At 36.0% G+C, this 19068-nt stretch overlaps 2 protein-coding genes and 1 long non-coding RNA gene across 8 annotated transcripts; 1 reads left to right on the top strand and 2 right to left on the bottom strand.

The window, feature by feature from the left end:
* Window positions 1-694: 694 nt before the first annotated feature.
* Window positions 695-5715, bottom strand: LOC110694953. 6 transcript variants are annotated; one of them, XR_002505997.1, is made up of 8 exons: window positions 4979-5715; window positions 4788-4865; window positions 4551-4665; window positions 4030-4109; window positions 3690-3814; window positions 2016-2295; window positions 1803-1871; window positions 695-1699 (listed from the first exon to the last, which is right to left on the bottom strand). It is a non-coding gene; the product is annotated as an uncharacterized LOC110694953 (long non-coding RNA). The 6 variants fall into 6 exon arrangements; XR_002505996.1 differs by lacking the exon at window positions 4030-4109 and adding an exon at window positions 2523-2603; XR_002505999.1 differs by lacking the exon at window positions 4030-4109 and having other exon boundaries at window positions 2016-2077; window positions 2155-2295; window positions 4979-5714.
* Window positions 5716-8408: 2693 nt separating this feature from the next.
* LOC110695012 lies at window positions 8409-9992 on the bottom strand. The gene has a single exon (XM_021872206.1). The coding sequence runs from the start codon at window positions 9990-9992 to the stop codon at window positions 8409-8411; it is 1584 nt and encodes a 527-aa protein (XP_021727898.1).
* Window positions 9993-10961: 969 nt separating this feature from the next.
* LOC110694952 (E3 ubiquitin-protein ligase SP1-like) lies at window positions 10962-18814 on the top strand. Its single transcript, XM_021872140.1, has 11 exons — window positions 10962-11506; window positions 11642-11694; window positions 11970-12094; window positions 12430-12525; window positions 12681-12818; window positions 12899-12964; window positions 13834-13946; window positions 14045-14155; window positions 16509-16546; window positions 16632-16731; window positions 18133-18814. The coding sequence occupies exons 1-11, from the start codon at window positions 11433-11435 to the stop codon at window positions 18233-18235; spliced, it is 1017 nt and encodes a 338-aa protein (XP_021727832.1). The 5' UTR covers window positions 10962-11432; the 3' UTR covers window positions 18236-18814.
* The last annotated feature ends 254 nt before the right edge of the window (window positions 18815-19068 follow it).

The following is a 19068-nucleotide window of genomic DNA, read 5'->3' as shown; positions in this document are numbered from 1 at the left end:
CGGGGGTTGTGCCCTCCGCCACCTGGGGTTGCCCAGGGTGCTTGCCGCCTGGGTTGCTTGGTCTAGCTTTGTCTTGGCCCCGTTCCTTCTTTTCTTTGGAACGGGTGCGCCTGGAACGAAATAACTTGTATGGGGCCATGTAAGTGTCGACTTCTTAGTCGTCACCACAGTCATGGTCCAAATGGACCTCAAGGTCAGTCGTAGACCGGCTGCCCTTTGCGCACAGTACTGTGTCGGATGCCATCTCAGTAGTACTCTCCCCACAGACAGCGCCAAAAGTTTCGGGTGTTTTTGGAGTCCCTCGGGAGAGTTACAATACTGAGTATGCGCGCCTGACGTCTGTACCTGTAAAACCACAAAAATCCGGTTGGATGGAGTTCCGCCTCCGACGATCAAGTTAGTATGATTCCGTATGGGTAAACGAGCGGAAAGTAAATGGGTTTTTCTCACTGATTAAGAGAGATTCCACAATTAATATTGCTCGGGTTTTGTGTTTGTATTTATGAATGAGTTATAAATGAGGAATTTCCTCTATTTATAGCAGATGAGGATCTGCTCCCCCATTGGAGGTACAATGCCACGTGTCAACATCCGATTGGATCCCGTTAGGCCTCTGGTGGGATGCCACGTGTCATCATGCTACTGGGCCACGTGGCATAGGGTATTTTTACCCTAAACACCATACATGAACAAACACGAGGGTTTTTGGTAGTATGTCGTACCCTTATATAGTGCATTTTTCGAGTGTTTCCCTGACTATTAGCATTGGAACTGCAGGACGGAGCCTAAATGTTTCTTTGACCATGGCTTTAAAATACTCGAGCTTTGGCTAATCATCTGGTGATACATAACCCTTGTTGCCTGCTAAACCTCGAAGCTCTTTTTGTACTTTCTTAGCAATACAAATGACAACAGCCAAATGACATACTTGTGGAAAGAGATCTAATGGACTTGCATTAGGACCACCACTTGCTGGTACAGCTGCTTGAGAAGCCTAACCAAGAGGGTTGCCAACCTAACCATGAGGATTCCCAGCAGGAGCAAGAGGATTTGCAGCCTGCCCACCAGTAGTAGCCGCAGGAGTTCTGGCCACTGGAGCAACTCCAGCTTGCTCAGGAATTCCCTTATAAAGCTAAACCAAGATTCTATATCAGCAAGAATCAAGGAGAAAATTAGTAACCATAAAAATGACAGCAAAGCCTGCAACATCAATTGGAGAAAACAGCAGTCCTGTAGATATATAAAGAACAAATAAAAAATAAAACCTCTAGCTGCAGTAAATTAATCATAACAAAGTCCAATTGATGGCACAATGCCGAAGCAGAACATTCTTTATCAAAAGAACCAAATAAGAGGCACTATTAAAGTCAAATGTAGTAACAAGATGGATTTACAAAGATAATCCCGAACCTTAACATCTTTGCAAGAATTTTAGAGTGAAGCAAGCACGGTGTATGCTCGTTTATGAATTAAAGTGGGAGGGGGGAGCATGAATGATGAATCAGTAGTATATAGACATACAGAATACAAATATTCGACAGCCCTCTCAGGGTTGTTATAAGCAGCATGCAAAGCACGAACAACAGTAACCCTGTCCCAACTTCCTCTACCCATATCAAGAATTTGCTGAATGGTGCTCTCCAAATTGCTTCCGGTAACTAAATTAGATGCAACCTAGCCATAGACATTTGCGTCCCCTCTGCATATAAGTAATTAAGTTCGTATTTATTCATAAGTTCCACAAATTAGTGATTTTGATGGAAAACATTGCTTAGAATGTCTAAGAAACGGTTAAAACTCACGAAGCAGCAACTGCATCAGTCAAGGGACTCACGAAAGCTGCAGCAGCAGGTTCTGTAGCTGTCTGCGTCCTAACATTACACAATAGCATTTATAAGCACAGTAACAAAGATCATGTATCATACAAGCCTAGAAACTTTCAGTATTGAATATTAATAATAATAATTGGTACACCAAAGCCCGAAAATTAAAAAGAAAATACTTCAAGAACTTACTGAGTTTGAGGTGCAACTGGTGCAGGCACAGCAGCTGTAGGCGTAGAGGTTGTGCTCGGAGGCTGAGCCTACAAATGTGAGCCACTTGTTATACCATAGGACAAACATGAACTACTAAAGTAAAAAGTTAAAAATTCACCCATTTGTATATAAAGCAGTGAATTCTCTGACAAATTTGATTGCATGCTCCTTAACCTCAAATAGTCCATCCATGCGTAGCCTTATGTCTTGGCATCCAGCCGCTATTGAGGTAATACTTTCATTGCAGACTTCTTTCAGGCTATCAAGTCCAATAATGTAAGAAATTATACGACTATTAATGTCTGGATATGATTCTTCTATCCAAGATCTAACCTAAACGCATATGAAACATTGAAACCCACAAAGCCTGATTTTCAAAAATGATAAACTTGCAGCAGTACTTCAGTTATGTCTCAGAATGTACTCCTACATTGTACTGCAAGTACGATTGAAAATTCAAAAAGAATCAGAGAACAGCATATATACCAGATACTCAGCTGCTCTTGCATGTTTAACGCATTCATAACCTCCGTAAGATATCTCTTCCCACCCTTTCCATCTAGACTCCTAAACCAGATAGAGAACAATTGAACAAAGATTCACTACTTTATATACAAAAAGTATGGGCCTCCTAACATATGGGCCTATGCTATGATTACTTTTTGTCTATACCTCCTATAGTCCTATGGTATTTCACACTCTAAAATACCATAGGAAATATGCAATGCTATGATTAAATTTCCTCAAGAGGTTATAAACCTCAACATAGCATATAAGGAGAATATCGAAATTGCATGCCCATAACAATTTTGAAAAGTGATAATCAAAGGCTTGTATCCTTGCACTGTATATCCCAACCAAATTAGGCCAACAAATCCAGAAAAGCAATAATCAAATCCATTACTCAATACTGTCTCACTCTATCCTTGCACTCCACTTCCAAGATGAAACAAGCGTGAGCTAGTATACTACAAGTATGTCGGTAATTAGTACTGAAACAAGTCTTTAAATTAAACTTCATCCAATTCCAGAGAATCAACAATCCAGTTCAAATACTACCTCACTTCAATCTAGCATTCAAAACCAATAAATCAAAATATTCTTCTCACCAACATTCTCATCGCTATTCATTTCAACTACAATATTCTACCGACTCATAAATGTTCTCAAATATCCAAAATAAAATCCAAACATTCGTATTAAAACTGCAGAAATATACTCAAATATCCAAAATACATCCAAACTCTTATTAACGCAAGAATCTTAGTATACATCCAAATACTCCTATAAAACTGCAGGAATTTTCTTAATTATTCAAAATACATCCAATATATATGCATATTCAAGTATCAAATCTCAATCATTCACCAATATACTATGTTTAGTTACTTTAGTAACTAAAACAAACAGCATTAAGCACTCATTTAGCGATTGTTAGCTCGAATCTCATTTATTCTTCCATATCTCAGTATATAGAGCGGCAATATCAGAGAAAAAAATAATTCAAAATAACAAATACAAATCGAATTAAATCTTTTAGGTCAAAATAAATTTAGACAGATCTCCGCAAAATCGAACCATTAAATCCTAAAAAATGGCACAAAACAAAAAAAATAAAATAAAATAAATAAAACTAAAAGAAAACACACAAACCTGAGCAGTTTTGTAAGAATTCATAGTATCTTCAGCAGCAGTTTCCTTCCATCACCAGATTTATAGTCAGCCATATAACAATGATATAATCTCCCTTCATCTTCAAGTAGAAGACTCTTGATTCACTAACAGAAACAGTAGGAGTGAGATGAGAATTGAGAAGCTTCAGAATACAAGCACCGATATCAGAAATCTCTAATTCAACGTGCTTTCCATGTAGTACTCATTTAGGACTACGACACAGTTCTGACAAGGGATGGAGTCCCATAACTACCTAAATGGGAGTTTATAATATCTACGGGTGCCCAAGCACTCAAAAACATAAGCTGAATGAGCTTACCCTCAGTTCATCACAAGATCATAATTTCCACCAAGACCACCAAATGCTTCTTGCCATGAATCCAAAAGTGCCAAAATTTTCTATTTTACATGCATGTCAGCGTGAAAAACCATTTTAAAAAATCCAAATGTTAGGTAAAATTAAGGAAAAGAATTTTTAAAAGATAGAAATAGAAAGCATTGCAATACTGCAGAATTTAAGGTCCAAAATATAAGCATTAATTAATGCATTTCCTAATATGATACTTGTATAAATTACACTATTCATGACAAAATCATGTGTCGATTACTATTATTTAAGTTTATTTAATACTCAAGGCCATAAAATAAATGGAATTCTTTGAAGTAAATGCATGATTACAATAAAACCTCCTCGAACCACAATATCAATTTCTACATTGATAAAATAACAATCCCAATCACCAAACTCAAACCCAGAAAAAATCAGATAAAAATTGAACAACCCACACAATTCAATTCAAATTAACAAAATTTTAAAACAAAATAGTTCAAGAATTTCACCGAATTTTGCTTTCTTGGCTTCGATTTCCAAGTAGTAGGACGCGGAATTTCAATTACATTAGGGTCTTTGAACGACGCACTATTGTTGCTACTACTCCCAGCAAACATTCTCTTCCTTCAAGACCCCAGGAAAAAAAATCAAATTAATTCAAAAAGAAAATGAAAAATTTAGAAAAAAAAATCAAAAGTTAAGATAAAAAATCAAAACCTAGAAATTTAAAAACAAAAGATGATTACTTGGATTTTCGATGATTACTTCTAGCGATTAGTATCTTGTAAAGCAAGTTTAGGATCATTTGCAAGTTTGAAATCGAGCTGATAATTACGTGAAAGAAGGGAATCGAAGAACAAAAAGTGAGAAGATTTAATGGCGAAATCATCACGAACAAAAAATCCGAAGAAACCTGAATTTAGGAGAGAGAAAATACCGCCAATTCTATCACATCGCCACCGTTCGGGTTGTCGCCGGATTGTGTTGCCGCCGAATCGAGTGAAGCGCACTTCGACCTCTCCATTCAGGTGACCTTTCCTTCTTCTCCTAGTTTAGCTGAATTCCATCGGTTCCCCAAAACCAAAAATTACACAATCCCCTCTCTTTCTCTCTCCTCCCAAAACCCCCCATTTTCTCTCTCTATCCCTTCATCATCTCATTTGTTCAGGAGGGAGGATAAAAAGTGTTTGAATCGCAGTTGAATCGCCGAATTTTTCAACTGATTAGGGTTTTGATTTTCATCGATTCTTTCTCCTCCTGTTGTTGGTTATGGAAGCTTGATTTCCAACGATGAAGCATGCAAATCTGTGATTTTAGCTTCTTCTTGAAGGTTTTAGTGGAAAAGCTAGGGTTTAAATTTTCGATTTCGTTCTAACTGCATTTATTTAGGTTTTGCTGAATTTAAAATTTGCTTTTTGGTTGAAATTGTTTCGATCTTTGGATGGATTCCCGAGATTCAACTTTGCCTTCTTCGATGTTCGATTAATGTGGCTAGAGAAGGTTCCGATGACGACGGTGTTCTTTAATTTCGGCCACTTCTTTGCTCGCTAAAGAAGTTAATTTAATGGAGGAGAGAGATATAGCATGCTGAAGAGAGAGAAAGAATGCAGAAGAAAGCAGCAACAAGGAAGGGCAAAACAGTCACCCCACTGTCTATAAGCACAGTAACTCAACTTTTCATATTAATAGAAAGGATTTTAGATTATGAAGTTAATTAGAATATTTAACATTTTTTAGCTCAATTTATATAATAAGAGAGATCATTATTTGTTACATATGTTTTTTCTTAAATTAATTATTTTGCACACATAAGAACAAATGTTTTATTGCTAAAATCGTGTATCGCACGGGACTAACCTAGTAATATTAACATTTAAATTACCATTATATAGTTGTACCATAATGTGGTTCACTGGAAAAAAAAAGCATTTCTATTCCCGGTGTTGATTTGAAATCTTATGAAATAATAATAATTGAGTTAGTTTTATGTTAAATATTTCTGATTGTACCAACTTATAACTTTTTTTTCCTTCAAAAAATATGTACACTATTATTAAACACAGGTCATGCTTATATCGATCATTTTAAAAAATATGTCAAGCTATCATTAAAAATTTTCCGCCAATAAAATATATGATGTCAGTTTTAAGTCTTTTCAATTTTTAATAATTCTACTTAGCTTAGTTTTTGGAAGTACACTGTATATTTTTTTTTCTTAAAATAAATTAATTTATTAATAAAAAGTCATACGACAGCTACATTATATAATTTTATTGGGAAAAACATGCATCATTAATGTAATATAATATATACTATTTAAATATTTTCAACACAACTAATTAAAAATAATAGAGTATTTTTTTTTTCTCTATTGTAGTTTTAATATATTTTGTTTTATTATTTCACTTTTCTTATATGTGTTGCATTTGTTTATTCCACATGAGTTGCCTCATTTTTATATTATACTACCTCCGTTTATTTTTATGTGCAACTTTTGCCATTTTAGTCCGTTCACTATTATGTGCAACTTTCCTTTTTCATTCTGTTTTTGGTAAATAAAAACCCTTGAATTTACTATATTACCCCCACTTAAAAAATTTAATCATCTTACTTTTACCCCTCATTATCCAAAACCCTAACTTAATTTAACACACCTAAATTAACCTAACCTAATTACTCCCTCCAATTTACCCCCCAACCGACACAACTCTACATCTTCCCAACCACCTTTTCTAAACTGATCTAGAGAATTCTATAGAACCCTAGATCAGTTTCTTTGTTTTCCTGTTCTTCGTGTTCTAGGGTTCCTGTTCTTCGTCTTCTTCGTTTCGTTCGCCCTTTTCCTGAAGAATTCAGAGTCCCACAATTATGTCTTCCCCCTTTCCCTCCCCTTTCGAGAGGCATCCAGACTTCACAATTCCGTTACATGACCTAGATCCACTTGTTGACGCCTATATTGGCACAGATTCACAGAGTGAGGCTCGGTTCATCAAGTCCCTCATTAACGACATCAACAGGGGCAATGATTTTCCTCGCCGCCTTTACAACTCTGAGGAAGGCCCTAGTTGCTGTTCTTCGACGACTTTCAAAGCTTTGGGGGAAGTCCTGAAAAATATCGACGAGGGGGAGAAGACGAACAAAGAGGAGGGTGAAGGCGAGTCCCATGCCAAAAAAAAAATTGATTTTCAGGTTAAAGATGTAGATCTGGAGTCCGATTTTGAGGTCAGTGTTGCGCCCTCCCCCACCCCCAAGCGCGGATCTAAGGTTTCCAGGCCTCCTCCGAAGCTTTGGCGAAAGAGGAAGGCTGCGGTGGTGGCGATGAGGCGTTTGCGCGGGTTGCCTGATTTGCCGGAGTCCGACCTCGTGGTGCTGTCCTCTGATGAGGAGGCTGAGCACTGACCTTTGCGTAACGATTCCTATTCCTAATTTTTTTAAATTTTTTAAAATTTAAAAGAGTCCTAATTTTTGTGCCGGTGGATCTATGGCTGAAACTAGGGTTTCACTGTTTATTGCGGGATTGTTTGACTGGTTGTGGTTTCATGATGGGGTGTTGGTTGTGTTGATCTACTCTGGCTGCTAAGGGTTTGCTGTTATGGGTAACTTTGACTCGTTGTTGTTTATTGTTGGGTTGTTGATTATGTTAAATGTTAGGGTTTATTTGTATGTTTGTGTTGATGTAGGCTGGATACTAGGGTTTGCTGTGTAATGTTGGGTTGTTGGTTATGTTACATCTGGGAGATTTATTGCTGGTTGCATGTGTGTGTTGATACATCTGGTTGCATGTTGTCTTTATTGCTGGCTGTGTGGACTTGATTGATGAATGATGAGGCTGGTGTCTTGTGCATGTTCATTGTTGCCTAGTCAGTCCCTTAAAAGGAGTCCCATGATGTTGCCTTCTGTTTCTTGTTTATTAAAGAGTCCCCTACTTTGATATGCTATTTAGCTTACCCATATCCACATGATGAAGGGACTCCAATGAATTTCAATATGCACAGGTGATTTGCTCCATCAACATGAAAGTTGTTGTTGTTGTTGAGGTACCCTTGTGCATATGTGTAGTATTCAACATTATAACCCTCTGATGGATTTAGTGCCCACATAAATTGTTTATCTTTGTCATTCATAATCAACTAAAAATGTGGGTACAAAATACTAGTACATAAAACTTTACAAAAGACCATATGTATGATAATCTAATGACTATACTTCAGACTGCCTGACTTGTTTGGGTAATTGTAATCAACAAAATACACCTAACCACTGGATTGCTCAAAATGTTTTTGGGAAAAAAAAAACCAATAAAACTTACTATGATAAGTGGTTATGTGTGGCAGTCCATGTGTTGTCTGGTTGTTGTAAAGAATCCCCTAATCTGCATCCACCTCCAAATCTTCTGTGTCTTCTTGAGTGCCTTGATTTGCTGGCCTAAACATGGTGTTTAGGTACTCCACAGCCTCCAATACATCCTCTTTCTGAACCTCTACCAAATCTGGAAGACTACCTAGGTTTTCCAGCTTTTTTTTGTTCATATGTGGTATTTTGTACTTGTTACCACCTTCTGCCTTGAGTATCTTAATCATACACTTTTGCAATGTAACCCAGATGTACTTGTTTACATGAGGGTTGAAAGTGTCATAAGACTGTTTGACCTTTTGAATTAGCTCCTCTAAGTCCCTAGGAAAAGACTGATATTGCAATGATTGTATAGACCTAAATAGCCCTAAGTCAAGGACATTCAAATCAGGAGACTGTGCTGGCTGGAAAACAAATTGAATGTTAAAGCCATTAGCTGTTGTTGCTGCCACAAACTCATCATCTGTAGGAACTTGGTGTGGCCTTGCATTGTCCCATTGGATGACCACATCCTTGGGCAGACCTTCAGGCCACTTTGATATGATTGCTGGAATAACCTTTGTTAGCAGCATCTCTCTGATTACTTCTCTGTTTATGTTCTGGAGTGCCTTGGTTTCCATGGTCCCTCTTGGTCTTTTCTTGCTTGCTTTCTGTGCTACTTGCTGGACAGTGAATGGAAAGATGCCATACTTTCCATCATGTAAAAGTTCCCCATTTATGCCATATAATGGCTTCCCTATGATTGCCATGAACATTGCCTTTAGTTTGAATCTTCTTGACTGAACTGCCATATAGGGATCCTCCTCACATGGCAGTAGGTAGAACCTCCTTTTGTCAGGGTTCAAGTAGAACCACTTTTCATCACAGTGTATGACATTCCTCATGTCAACAAATGTGGGGTCCTCATTCCCTGTAATTGGATTTATATGTGACAAAATCCATCTTAGTCTGGCAACCTTGTGGTCTGATGTGAGCAATGGTTTGTTGCAGCATGTGTGTGTTCTTAGCCTGCCTCTTTTCTTCAAATTGTGAACTGTAGTTAGACTGATCTTCAATGCTCCTGCATAGCTTCTTTCTGTCTGCCTTAAATGTAATGGGACTGACTGGAGAGTTTCATCAGAAATCTCCATTGGCTTTCTCCCTGTTTTGCCAAATTTTTTGGTCCTGACATCAATCAAGTCCCCTGTTGCCAGCTGTTTTTTTATGTCTGAAAAGATTCTTGTGATTGTTGATTTGTGGACATTAAATTCAGATGCTAATTGCTTCATGTGACCCCTTGGTAAAGTCCCATTGCTCATTTTCAGCAAAATTGCATCAACAATCTTTCTTCTTTGCTGCAAAGTTAATTGTTTTCTGCATACAAGACCAGTCCCTTCATGACCTTGCTGTTGCATTTGTGTGTTGAGAACATTAGTTTCTGTCTGTGGCTGCTGTTGCTGTTCTTCTTGGTTGCCATCCTGCATTTCATCTTCTGAGTTGTACTCCCATATTCCTGCATCCTGCATTTCTTCTTCTTCCTCGAACCACAGCTCTGCTAGCTCTTCTTCATTGAGAATGTGTTCAATATCAAAAAAAACAGAGTCATCAATTTCTGCCATTCCTCTTTTCCAGCACAGGGAGGATGAAGTCAGGGCCCTGCTGAGTTGTGTGGGTTGAAGATGAAGACTACACCCACCTGTGCATGAAGGACAACAGAGCACCCCTGTTTTTTGTAAAGTTTTAAGGAGTAGTTAGTGTGTAATTATTCTAACCTAGGATTTGATAAGCTTTTGTGGATGAAACTGTGTTTTTGGTGGAATGTTTCACCCACCTTTAAACAATGTTGATTGTAATTAATGCCTGACAATGGAGGATGATTTATTCCCTCCTTAAATGCTTGAATGAATGGTGACATTAAATGGGGGCATGGCTGTATTTATAGCCTCCTAAATTTTTTGGGAAAATTTGACTTTGGTATGAAATTTTTAAAAAAGGAGGGGGAAAGTAAAATTTCACCCCAAATTTTCGGTGGGTTTTGGGTGGGAAATTATGCTTTGGTTTTTTCTGCCAAACTTTCCCACCACAAACAAAAAGTGTGGTCCACACTTTCTCTCTCCTTGCTTTTTAATTAAACCCACTAACTTCTCCTAATATTTACTCTTCAATCTTTTGCCTCGTGAACCGTATTATCACTCAAAGTTGCACATAAAAATAAACGGAGGTAGTATCACCAATTAATTATGGGAAAAAAGATTATTACTACCATGCATCGCACGGGTACTTATCTAGTTTTTTTTAAAAAAACCACACACCCCCTCAATACCTATTTCTATCCTTGAAAAAAAAAAATACAAGTTTATCTCATTGATAAATAAAATATGTTTATTAAATGGCAAAAATGTAAATAAATTAACAACTTTTGTCATATATAAGCTCCATAATTGTTGATTTATTTATCAAAATGCCTTGATAATTACATACATAGTATATCATTTGCGTTTTTTATAATTATTTTATTTATAATTTTATCATTTGATAAACAAAGATAAAGTGAGGCTTGACTACATATATCATTTGCCTTTTAAATTATCGCACGCATCGCATGTATAATCCGTTGGACACCAAAACAAAGGTTATCCATTTCTTTCCTTGCAGGGTCTACAGAAATTCTCTGGCAGTATCATCAACAATTCTCATCAGATTCTGTATTACCTGAAAACATTCAATTTCGCAAGTCGCAACCCTTTATTTTTCGTCATTCAATTCCTTTCTCCTTCCTCCTACTCTTTGCATCAGATTCTCTCTTTCTACTCCGTTTTCCAGGCCCAAAAAGCTCTCTTTTCTCGCTACTTTTCCGCCATTTTATCCTCCATTACAAGCTTTGAAACTTTCTTACTGCGTTTTTCTGCTAGAGGTATTGGATTTTTGGAGATGGCTTTAATGGCGGATTTTCAGAATTATTGGAGTTTTTAGCAATATCGTGATTTTTGCGTATGAATTCGTATATTTGTTCGGATTATGCAATTAGGGTTTCGTAAAGCGATTCGAGTTCATAAATTATGCTTCCGTGGGGTGGGATTAGCTGTTGTTTGAGTGCTGCTGCACTTTATCTTCTTGGAAGAAGTAGTGGGAGGTCTGTTTTTGTTCTTCTTTCATTCTAAATTAATGTATTGTTTGGTTGATTCAATCTTTGTTATTTGTGTTTATCAATTGCAATTTTTTATATGATTAAATGTTTACATGTAATTGTTAATTATAATGATTGCAGGGATGCAGATTCTTTGAAATCCGTGGGTCGAGTTAATCAACTGAAAGATTTGGGTAAGATGATTATAATTTTTTTCCTGTTTATTGCAGTTTGCTATATAACTAGTCTTGGATTATATAATGTATTGTTCCTTGGTAATTTATTTCGACTTTGACATTGTATTGTATAAGTGTTGTTACCTGACAACCTGTGTTAAGCAATGCATCAGTATAAAATTGAGTTATTACCTGAAATGAATCAGTAGAGGGTAGGGGTTTAAAAGATATGGGTTTAGTCAATGGTGTTTCTTAATTGCTTACCGAAGTTAATTGCTTACCTGGTGTTTCAGCACTGTTGCTAGATGCTGCAAGCAAAGTTATACCTTTCGTTGTCTGCGTCTCTGGACGTGTTGGTTCTGAAACGCCAATAAAATGTGAATACAGTGGATTACGAGGCGTCATGGTGGAAGAAACGGTATGTAATTCATGCTATCCTATTTAACAGCATCAATTTAAAATTCAGTTTCTGAGCAACATAGATATTATCTTTCTCTATCTTGCGTAACCTGTGCTGAATAGGGCTCTGATGTAGGTTAGATACTATTTTTTTATTAAAAACTTTGCAGTTTTCTTCTAAATTATTGTTTTTTTACATTATTGTAATCTTTATATGTAAGGTATGAAGTATTTATTTTAGGTGGAGGGAGAATGAAATTTGAATTTAGGATAGGATTGTGCACTTGTGTTCTTCTTTCTCTATCTATACCTATGCATTGAAGTTTTTTTCATGTCCTTTTGTGGCTGCCTCAGGCTGAGCAACATTTCTTGAAACACAATGACGCTGGTTCATGGGTACAGGATTCTGCATTGATGCTATGTATGAGTAAGGAGGTGCCCTGGTACCTGGTAATACTTTCATCCTTGTTATATTGGCTATGAAGTATTTAACTTAAGCTTGTTTACTATGTTCTGATGTGATATTGATGCATGGTTATTTATGAGGAAGACCCTCATGATGCATTGCATTAAACTAGCTGATAATTCTTATTTTTCTTTGTAAGGATGATGGGACAGGTCGTGTTTTTGTTTTGGGAGCACGAGGTGCTACTGGTCTGGAATTAACTGTTGGGAGTGAGATTTTTGAGGAGTCAGGACGATCCCTTGTCCGTGGGACATTGGACTATCTCCAAGGTCTTAAGGTACATATCTGTTCATTTTAATGTAAGCTTCCAGTTCCAGATGCATTGCTGTCCTTGCTGATGATTAAATTACTTTTCAGATGTTGGGAGTGAAGCGCACAGAACGAGTGCTTCCAACTGGGACACCCTTGACTGTCGTAGGGGAGGTATGATTCAATGCTGATAAGAATCTTGAAAGTATTTTTTTTACACTTTTGAGATGCACCAGCTTATGATATTACACCATTGATTCAATAGGCCACTTGCTTTCATATGTTTCTTGCACTGACACTCGTCAAACTAACTCAGTCATATGTTTTGTTAAAACATTATTTGTTGGTTTTGTATGAAGTAAGCAGGATGCTGGTGTAAGCATTAGCTTCTGTGCTATCAATTTGATAATTTGCCAAACTTATTGTTGTTATATCTTATACAGTGTCACTGTTACCTGTAGTCATGTTTTGTTAAAACATTATTTGTTGGATGTGTATGAAGTAAGCAGGATGCTGGTGTAAGCATTAGCTTCTGTGCCATCAATTTGAAAATTTGCCAAACTTATTGTTTTTATATCTTATACGGTGTCACTGTTAACTGAGATGGATAAATCTGTGCCTTCATTGACCATTTGTCTTTTATAAGAGGATCCTGAGGAATTTTGCTGCCTGTCTTTTGCTAGTTCCTTTCCCTCCTTTTTTAGAGTGGCTTTTTGGAGAGAGAGTAAAGGAAGTTCCTAATCACTATATACTTATATATACTTGTTCATAATTTGTTTAAAAGAGTTTCAAGGTTACATGGCTGATGTCGGTAGCTTTGTCTGCTATACTTAGAAACCTTATGCTTCTTTGATTAATCATACGGGAATGTGCCGTTGATTATATATCTGCTCCCTTTTCTTCTCCACACATGTAACCTGTTAAGACTTTTTATGTATCTAGGTTCTTATTTCATACGATCTCTGTAATTTAATTTTTTACTTTTTTTTTTGTTTCATTAATGGGCTTCAATTAATTCTTGGTGTTATCTTTTACGTTTGCAGGCTATCAAAGACGATGTGGGAACAGTTCGCATTCAGCGCCCTCACAAAGGGCCTTTTTATGTTTCTCCGAAAACTATTGACCAGCTAATTGCAAATCTTGGAAAGTGGGCTAGGTACAGCCTTATCGTTTTTTTTTTTTTTTTTTTTTTTTTTGTTTTTTTGCAATCCTGTCTTACGCATCCTCTCTGTGTATAAATTGCGTTTGCATCAGGTGGTACAAATTTGCATCCCTGGGATTCACTGCCTTTGGTGTCTATCTGATTGCTAAGCATGCTCTTGGACTTATCCTTGAGAGAAGACGTCGATGGGAGATGCATAAACGGTATGTTGCCTTGTTTATTTATAACCGATTGTTGCTGTAAAATAGTTGTGAAGAATAATGTACAAAACAATGATTGTTGTTCCTGCTCAAAAACAAGCTTACTTACTTGATTGGCTTATTGGATAGAAAATTGAAGGTTCTTTGCTCTTTTGTCCTTGGATTATGATACATATATTGCTGTCAACATTGAGTGGTGATGTATAATAGGAAGGAACATGAAAAAAAGCAAGGGTATAACTGTATAACCGTATAAAGAGGATCTGAGTAGTTGTTTTGAGAATGGATAGTTATAGTATTATAGATGTTGAGACAGTTGAATGGCTGGTGAATAAAAGCTGAAATTACAAGGGAGCAAGCAAATATGTTTGCTGAAACTTTGTATTCCCTCTGTCCCATATATTATCTACTTTGGGTTTGGCACGTACTCCATATTAATGACAATCCTTTGCCCCCCAAGTCATCATGGAACCATCCAATGAATTGTTTTTTTGTAACCTCATCGATTCCCATCTTTTGGTAGGGTTTTTAGCACACAATACCTCCATAGCACGTACTCCATATTAATGACTTTATTTTTTCACTTTTTATTCAACCAAACCCCACTATCCTTATTTATTATTATTTTTATTTTATATTCACCCTTACTCAACCAAACCCATAATTTTATTTTTCATTGTCCAGAACGGAATGCATGACAATCTTATCTATCGAAAATGTGTTTGCAAACGGAAAATGAACTTTTGTTTGGTGCGGAAGGATTATTTGAATGAAAAATTGGCTTTGAATAGAGAGAGAAAAAAGTTAGAGAAAGTAATGGTGGAAAACTGGTTGGGCCGGTTATTTGCTGTTTGGGTTAAATTGGTAGTCATTTCGGCTTCTTGTTAGGAAATGGTTCAGAACTCCAAATTTCATTTTCTGGTTGACCCAATAGATTGAGAGTGTCTTCTACGTCATATTTAAATGCATATTATTAAATGCATATAATTCTGTTTAATCTTTCATTATGATTTCTGTGATGATAGTAAGAATACAGTCACTAGAAATATATTATTAATTAAGCTATTGCAACTTTGTTTAACTAAATCTTCATTCTACGATAATTGTTGATAAGAAAAAACTATTACTCCCTCCGTTCTTTATTTTTTTATTTACGTATTCCATTTTGGGCGTTCCCTTCTATTCTTTACGCTTTCTTTTGTAAAATACATAATATTCCAATTTTTTATGAACTTTTTCCTTAAAATATGTGATTATCATTAATTTTATATCAATTGAATTCAAAATTCTCAAATTTTTTATTCATCCAATATTTTTGGTAGATTTCCGGAGGCTCCTAATTAATTAAATTAATCACAAAAGTTGAATCCATTAATTTCAATTAAGAAATAAGAAAATAACCCCGATTTAATTATTCCTTAATCACCGTGCATAATACCAAACGTTAAAAAATTTTGAGAACGAGGAGAGTAATTTCATATATTAAATTTCAAAAGATGCATAAAAGAAGATTGTGTAATACTGGGTTATTCTAAAAAGACAGTGTGATAAATATTAAGGGTAGATTGTGTAATACTCATTACAGTAATATTATTTTTAAAATGAAAAGAGAGTAAGCTTAGTTTTCATCTCATCCATATTTACCATCGATCATTTCAATTTGTATTTTCAAAGAACAAATGTAGTAATAGACTAAGATACTGCTATTACTAAACCCCTGTGGCCACCTTAAAACCTGAACTGTGAAGAAGCCAACAACCCCACAACTTTAAAGCAAATGTAACCTACTCGGGCTCAATTCAACAATTGTATTGTTTTAGTCCTCTTTGCCATTGTTTCATCTTCTACAGCTTTCAGATGATATGCATGTGATTATCTTTATGTTTTTTAATAAGTTAGATGTTATATGTTATATGTATGTCGAATGCACAGTATTGTCTGAACTTTTTTTTTAGATTCTCTATTGTCTTGGATTTGCTGATTATGGACACTTCCACTCACAAATCAACTACATTTTATCAAGGATAGTTGCTAGATGGCAATAAAGTTAGATTGCTTACTCTCTTTTTCCACCCTTGCTGAAAGTATGATCTTTCTTCCATTAGATACCTAAGATTGTGTGAAAGCATTACCTGGCAAAGAATTTATTTGTGAACTTGATCACTGGATGAACATAACAGTGATCAATGTCGATCTTTGGCCTATTTCTGAATCTTTTCTGAAGTTTAATCATCATTAGTTCATCTTTGTTCCTTCTTTAGAAGTTTAATTGTTCCTTATTGGTTCTGTTACTTCTGTAACCCACTCACCCTCTATGATATCAGGCCTTAACTTAATATGTCTCCTAATTGTGCAGGGTTCGTGATGCAGCAGCAAAAAGATCAGGCCGGGATGGTGATGCTAGTTTCTTTATACTCTTTATTGTTTCATTAATGCTCTATTTGGTCATTTGCTGAATGATTTCTGTTCCTTATTTCAGATGGAAAGGATGGTGGATCAGATAGTGCTAAGAGAGATTGTTTGATGCCAGATCTCTGTGTCATATGCCTGGAGCAAGAGTATAATGCTGTGTTTGTCCCGTATGCTTCTATTCCCTTTTTTTTGGTTTCGCAGTATTTTCTGGAACCTGTTTATTTAGGTAAACACTAACAGAATGCAAGTAACTATTGATACAGAAAGCTTGGGGCCTTGAGTTAATCAGTTATCAAGCAGCGATTTGATACTATTAATAGTTGGTTGACTTGATACTATACTCTGACATGTTTTGGTTCAGGCAGTTGATGTTTACAAATGGTTATTTCTACTAAATGCAATTTAAGAATTGAAGACTAACCATGGTTTGAACTCAAGGACATTGTATAGGTCGTTTTTTTCTTTTTATCAATTAGTTTTACAGCTATAGAGCTATTGGACTCATAGGCTAATAAGCTGGCCATGAGATTGAATTAGTAGATTTAGTGCATGGCTTGCTTGCTTTATTTAGAAATTAACCATCCTCCACCTGTTACTCTGTTAAGGTCATATTCCAAGAACAGTTTTTTATTTATTTATTTATTTATTTTTTTTTTTTTTTTTGGGGTATCCCCTAGTTAACCTTATATCTTCAAAATTAACAGCCATACCCCTTTTTAAATCCATTAGTCATCAATTTCTTTTATATGGCTTACTCTATTTCCTTTATGTCAACCCTCCATCATCTCACCTATATTGCATTTAATCTTTTTGGGTCAAACGCAAAAAAAGTAGATCAGGGAGGTGTCAGAGTAAATCAAGATTAGATGCAAAATTTAACAGTTAATGGACAGAAAATTAGTGTATTATTCAGATCAGAGACAGATATTAGGTGTGGTCTTGTATAGCTGAGATACTTCGGAGTATTTCTTGGTATAGGATGCAGATTCGGCCTCTTGGTAAAGAAGTGTTGGTATGGATATCTTGTAGTTGCTTTAGTTGGAGTTTCTTACCCTTCTGTGTACTACCGAGGCCAAGGATACCTTGGCTTTGATGTGATGGAAAGACCTTATTTTATCATTCCTAACATCATATGTTGCCCAAAGGTTCCCCTTCTTTGGCTCTTGTATTTGCAACTACTTACTATCTTGGCTGCTTAAATCTCAAGCAGGCATGTTTGACAGTCTGGTCCTGATTCATTGTCATTTATTTTTTAAAATAAAAAAAATTGCATTCTAGGCACATCTGAAAAATAGGTCAGGGACAGTTCTGTTGTGGCTATTTAAATGACGCTGGGCTATTGGCATGAGCATATGTACCTGAGAAAATTCTTGTGTGATATGGTTAGATATTATTTTCTTAAAATTTGGACTGTAATTAAAATTCTAATAATAAGCTTTATTGTTTCAATTTTTGTTATATTTGAGAATTTTTAGGTCCAATGCTTTGGTGTTTTCTTTTTAAGCTATGATACTGGTAGTGTTTTGTGCATATTTACTGATATATCTTTGGACACAAATGTATCTCAGGTGTGGTCATATGTGCTGTTGCACAGCTTGTTCATCGCAATTGTCAACATGTCCACTCTGTCGACGACGTATTGAGCAGGTTGTTCGAACTTTCCGCCACTGAAGCATGGGTTTTGCTTTTTGGTGCATCAGATAGGTGTTGAGTACAAGGATATCAAATGTAGCTCCAGTTTGAAACTGCTCAGGTCTCCAATTTTAAGTAATTAGGTTCCGATTTGAAATTAGTACTATTTATGGCAATATATTTTCCTCCCTTCATGGGAAACTGCCGTATGGATTGATGTCCTGATGTCCTGTGGCGGTATCTTAGTTCATGTTTCTGGGCGAAGGCATTCAGCACTGTAAATACCTCATCTGTGAACCTATATCTTATACGGGAAAAATTCAACGAAAGCTTCAATTGAGAAATTAATGTCTTTTTACCGCAACAAAAATCCTAGGATCGATGGACTCTTCTACCATACTCTCTACATGCTCAAAGCATAACTAAGCTTTCGTTAGTTTTGGATAATGGACAATACAGTACAAGTGTACAATAATAGCAAAGCGTTATTTCAAGACATAGCATGTGTATCATCATACATATATAACACATGCTACAGTATGTATATGCTATAGTTGAAGTGAATTATACGAAGTATATATTTAATGTATCACATATGCTAAAGCTTAAATGATGCTATACAATAATATGCTAAACCCTGGTCAATTTTAAAACGATTATAATTGTTACTACCCATTAACTTTTTTTTTTTTTGAACCATCAACTTTTTTTGATGCACTGTTACTACCATTAATTGATTTAATTTACTACATTATTGTTACTAATTTATGATCAGTGAGAGAGTGAGGAATATTTCAAATAGTTAGAACTTTCCTTTCGATTCTAAGAGATGCTGGGCTCGATTCTCATCACTTGTCCTGTTCATTAGTAAA

Source organism: Chenopodium quinoa, unplaced genomic scaffold (assembly GCF_001683475.1).
Source record: "Chenopodium quinoa cultivar QQ74 unplaced genomic scaffold, ASM168347v1, whole genome shotgun sequence".
NCBI lineage: Eukaryota > Viridiplantae > Streptophyta > Magnoliopsida > Caryophyllales > Amaranthaceae > Chenopodium > Chenopodium quinoa.
The sequence above is the reverse complement of the archived record's forward strand: the minus strand, read 5'-3'. Positions and strand labels throughout refer to the sequence as shown.

Coding starts and splice junctions, on each gene's coding strand:
- LOC110695012 (XM_021872206.1), bottom strand. CDS start 9,992: ATGGCAGAAATTGATGACTCTGTTTTTTTTGATATTGAACACATTCTC.
- LOC110694952 (XM_021872140.1), top strand. CDS start 11,433: ATGCTTCCGTGGGGTGGGATTAGCTGTTGTTTGAGTGCTGCTGCACTT. Junction 12,819..12,898: donor ACTATCTCCAAGGTCTTAAG/GTACATATCTGT, acceptor ATTACTTTTCAG/ATGTTGGGAGTGAAGCGCAC. Junction 16,547..16,631: donor AAAAAGATCAGGCCGGGATG/GTGATGCTAGTT, acceptor TCCTTATTTCAG/ATGGAAAGGATGGTGGATCA.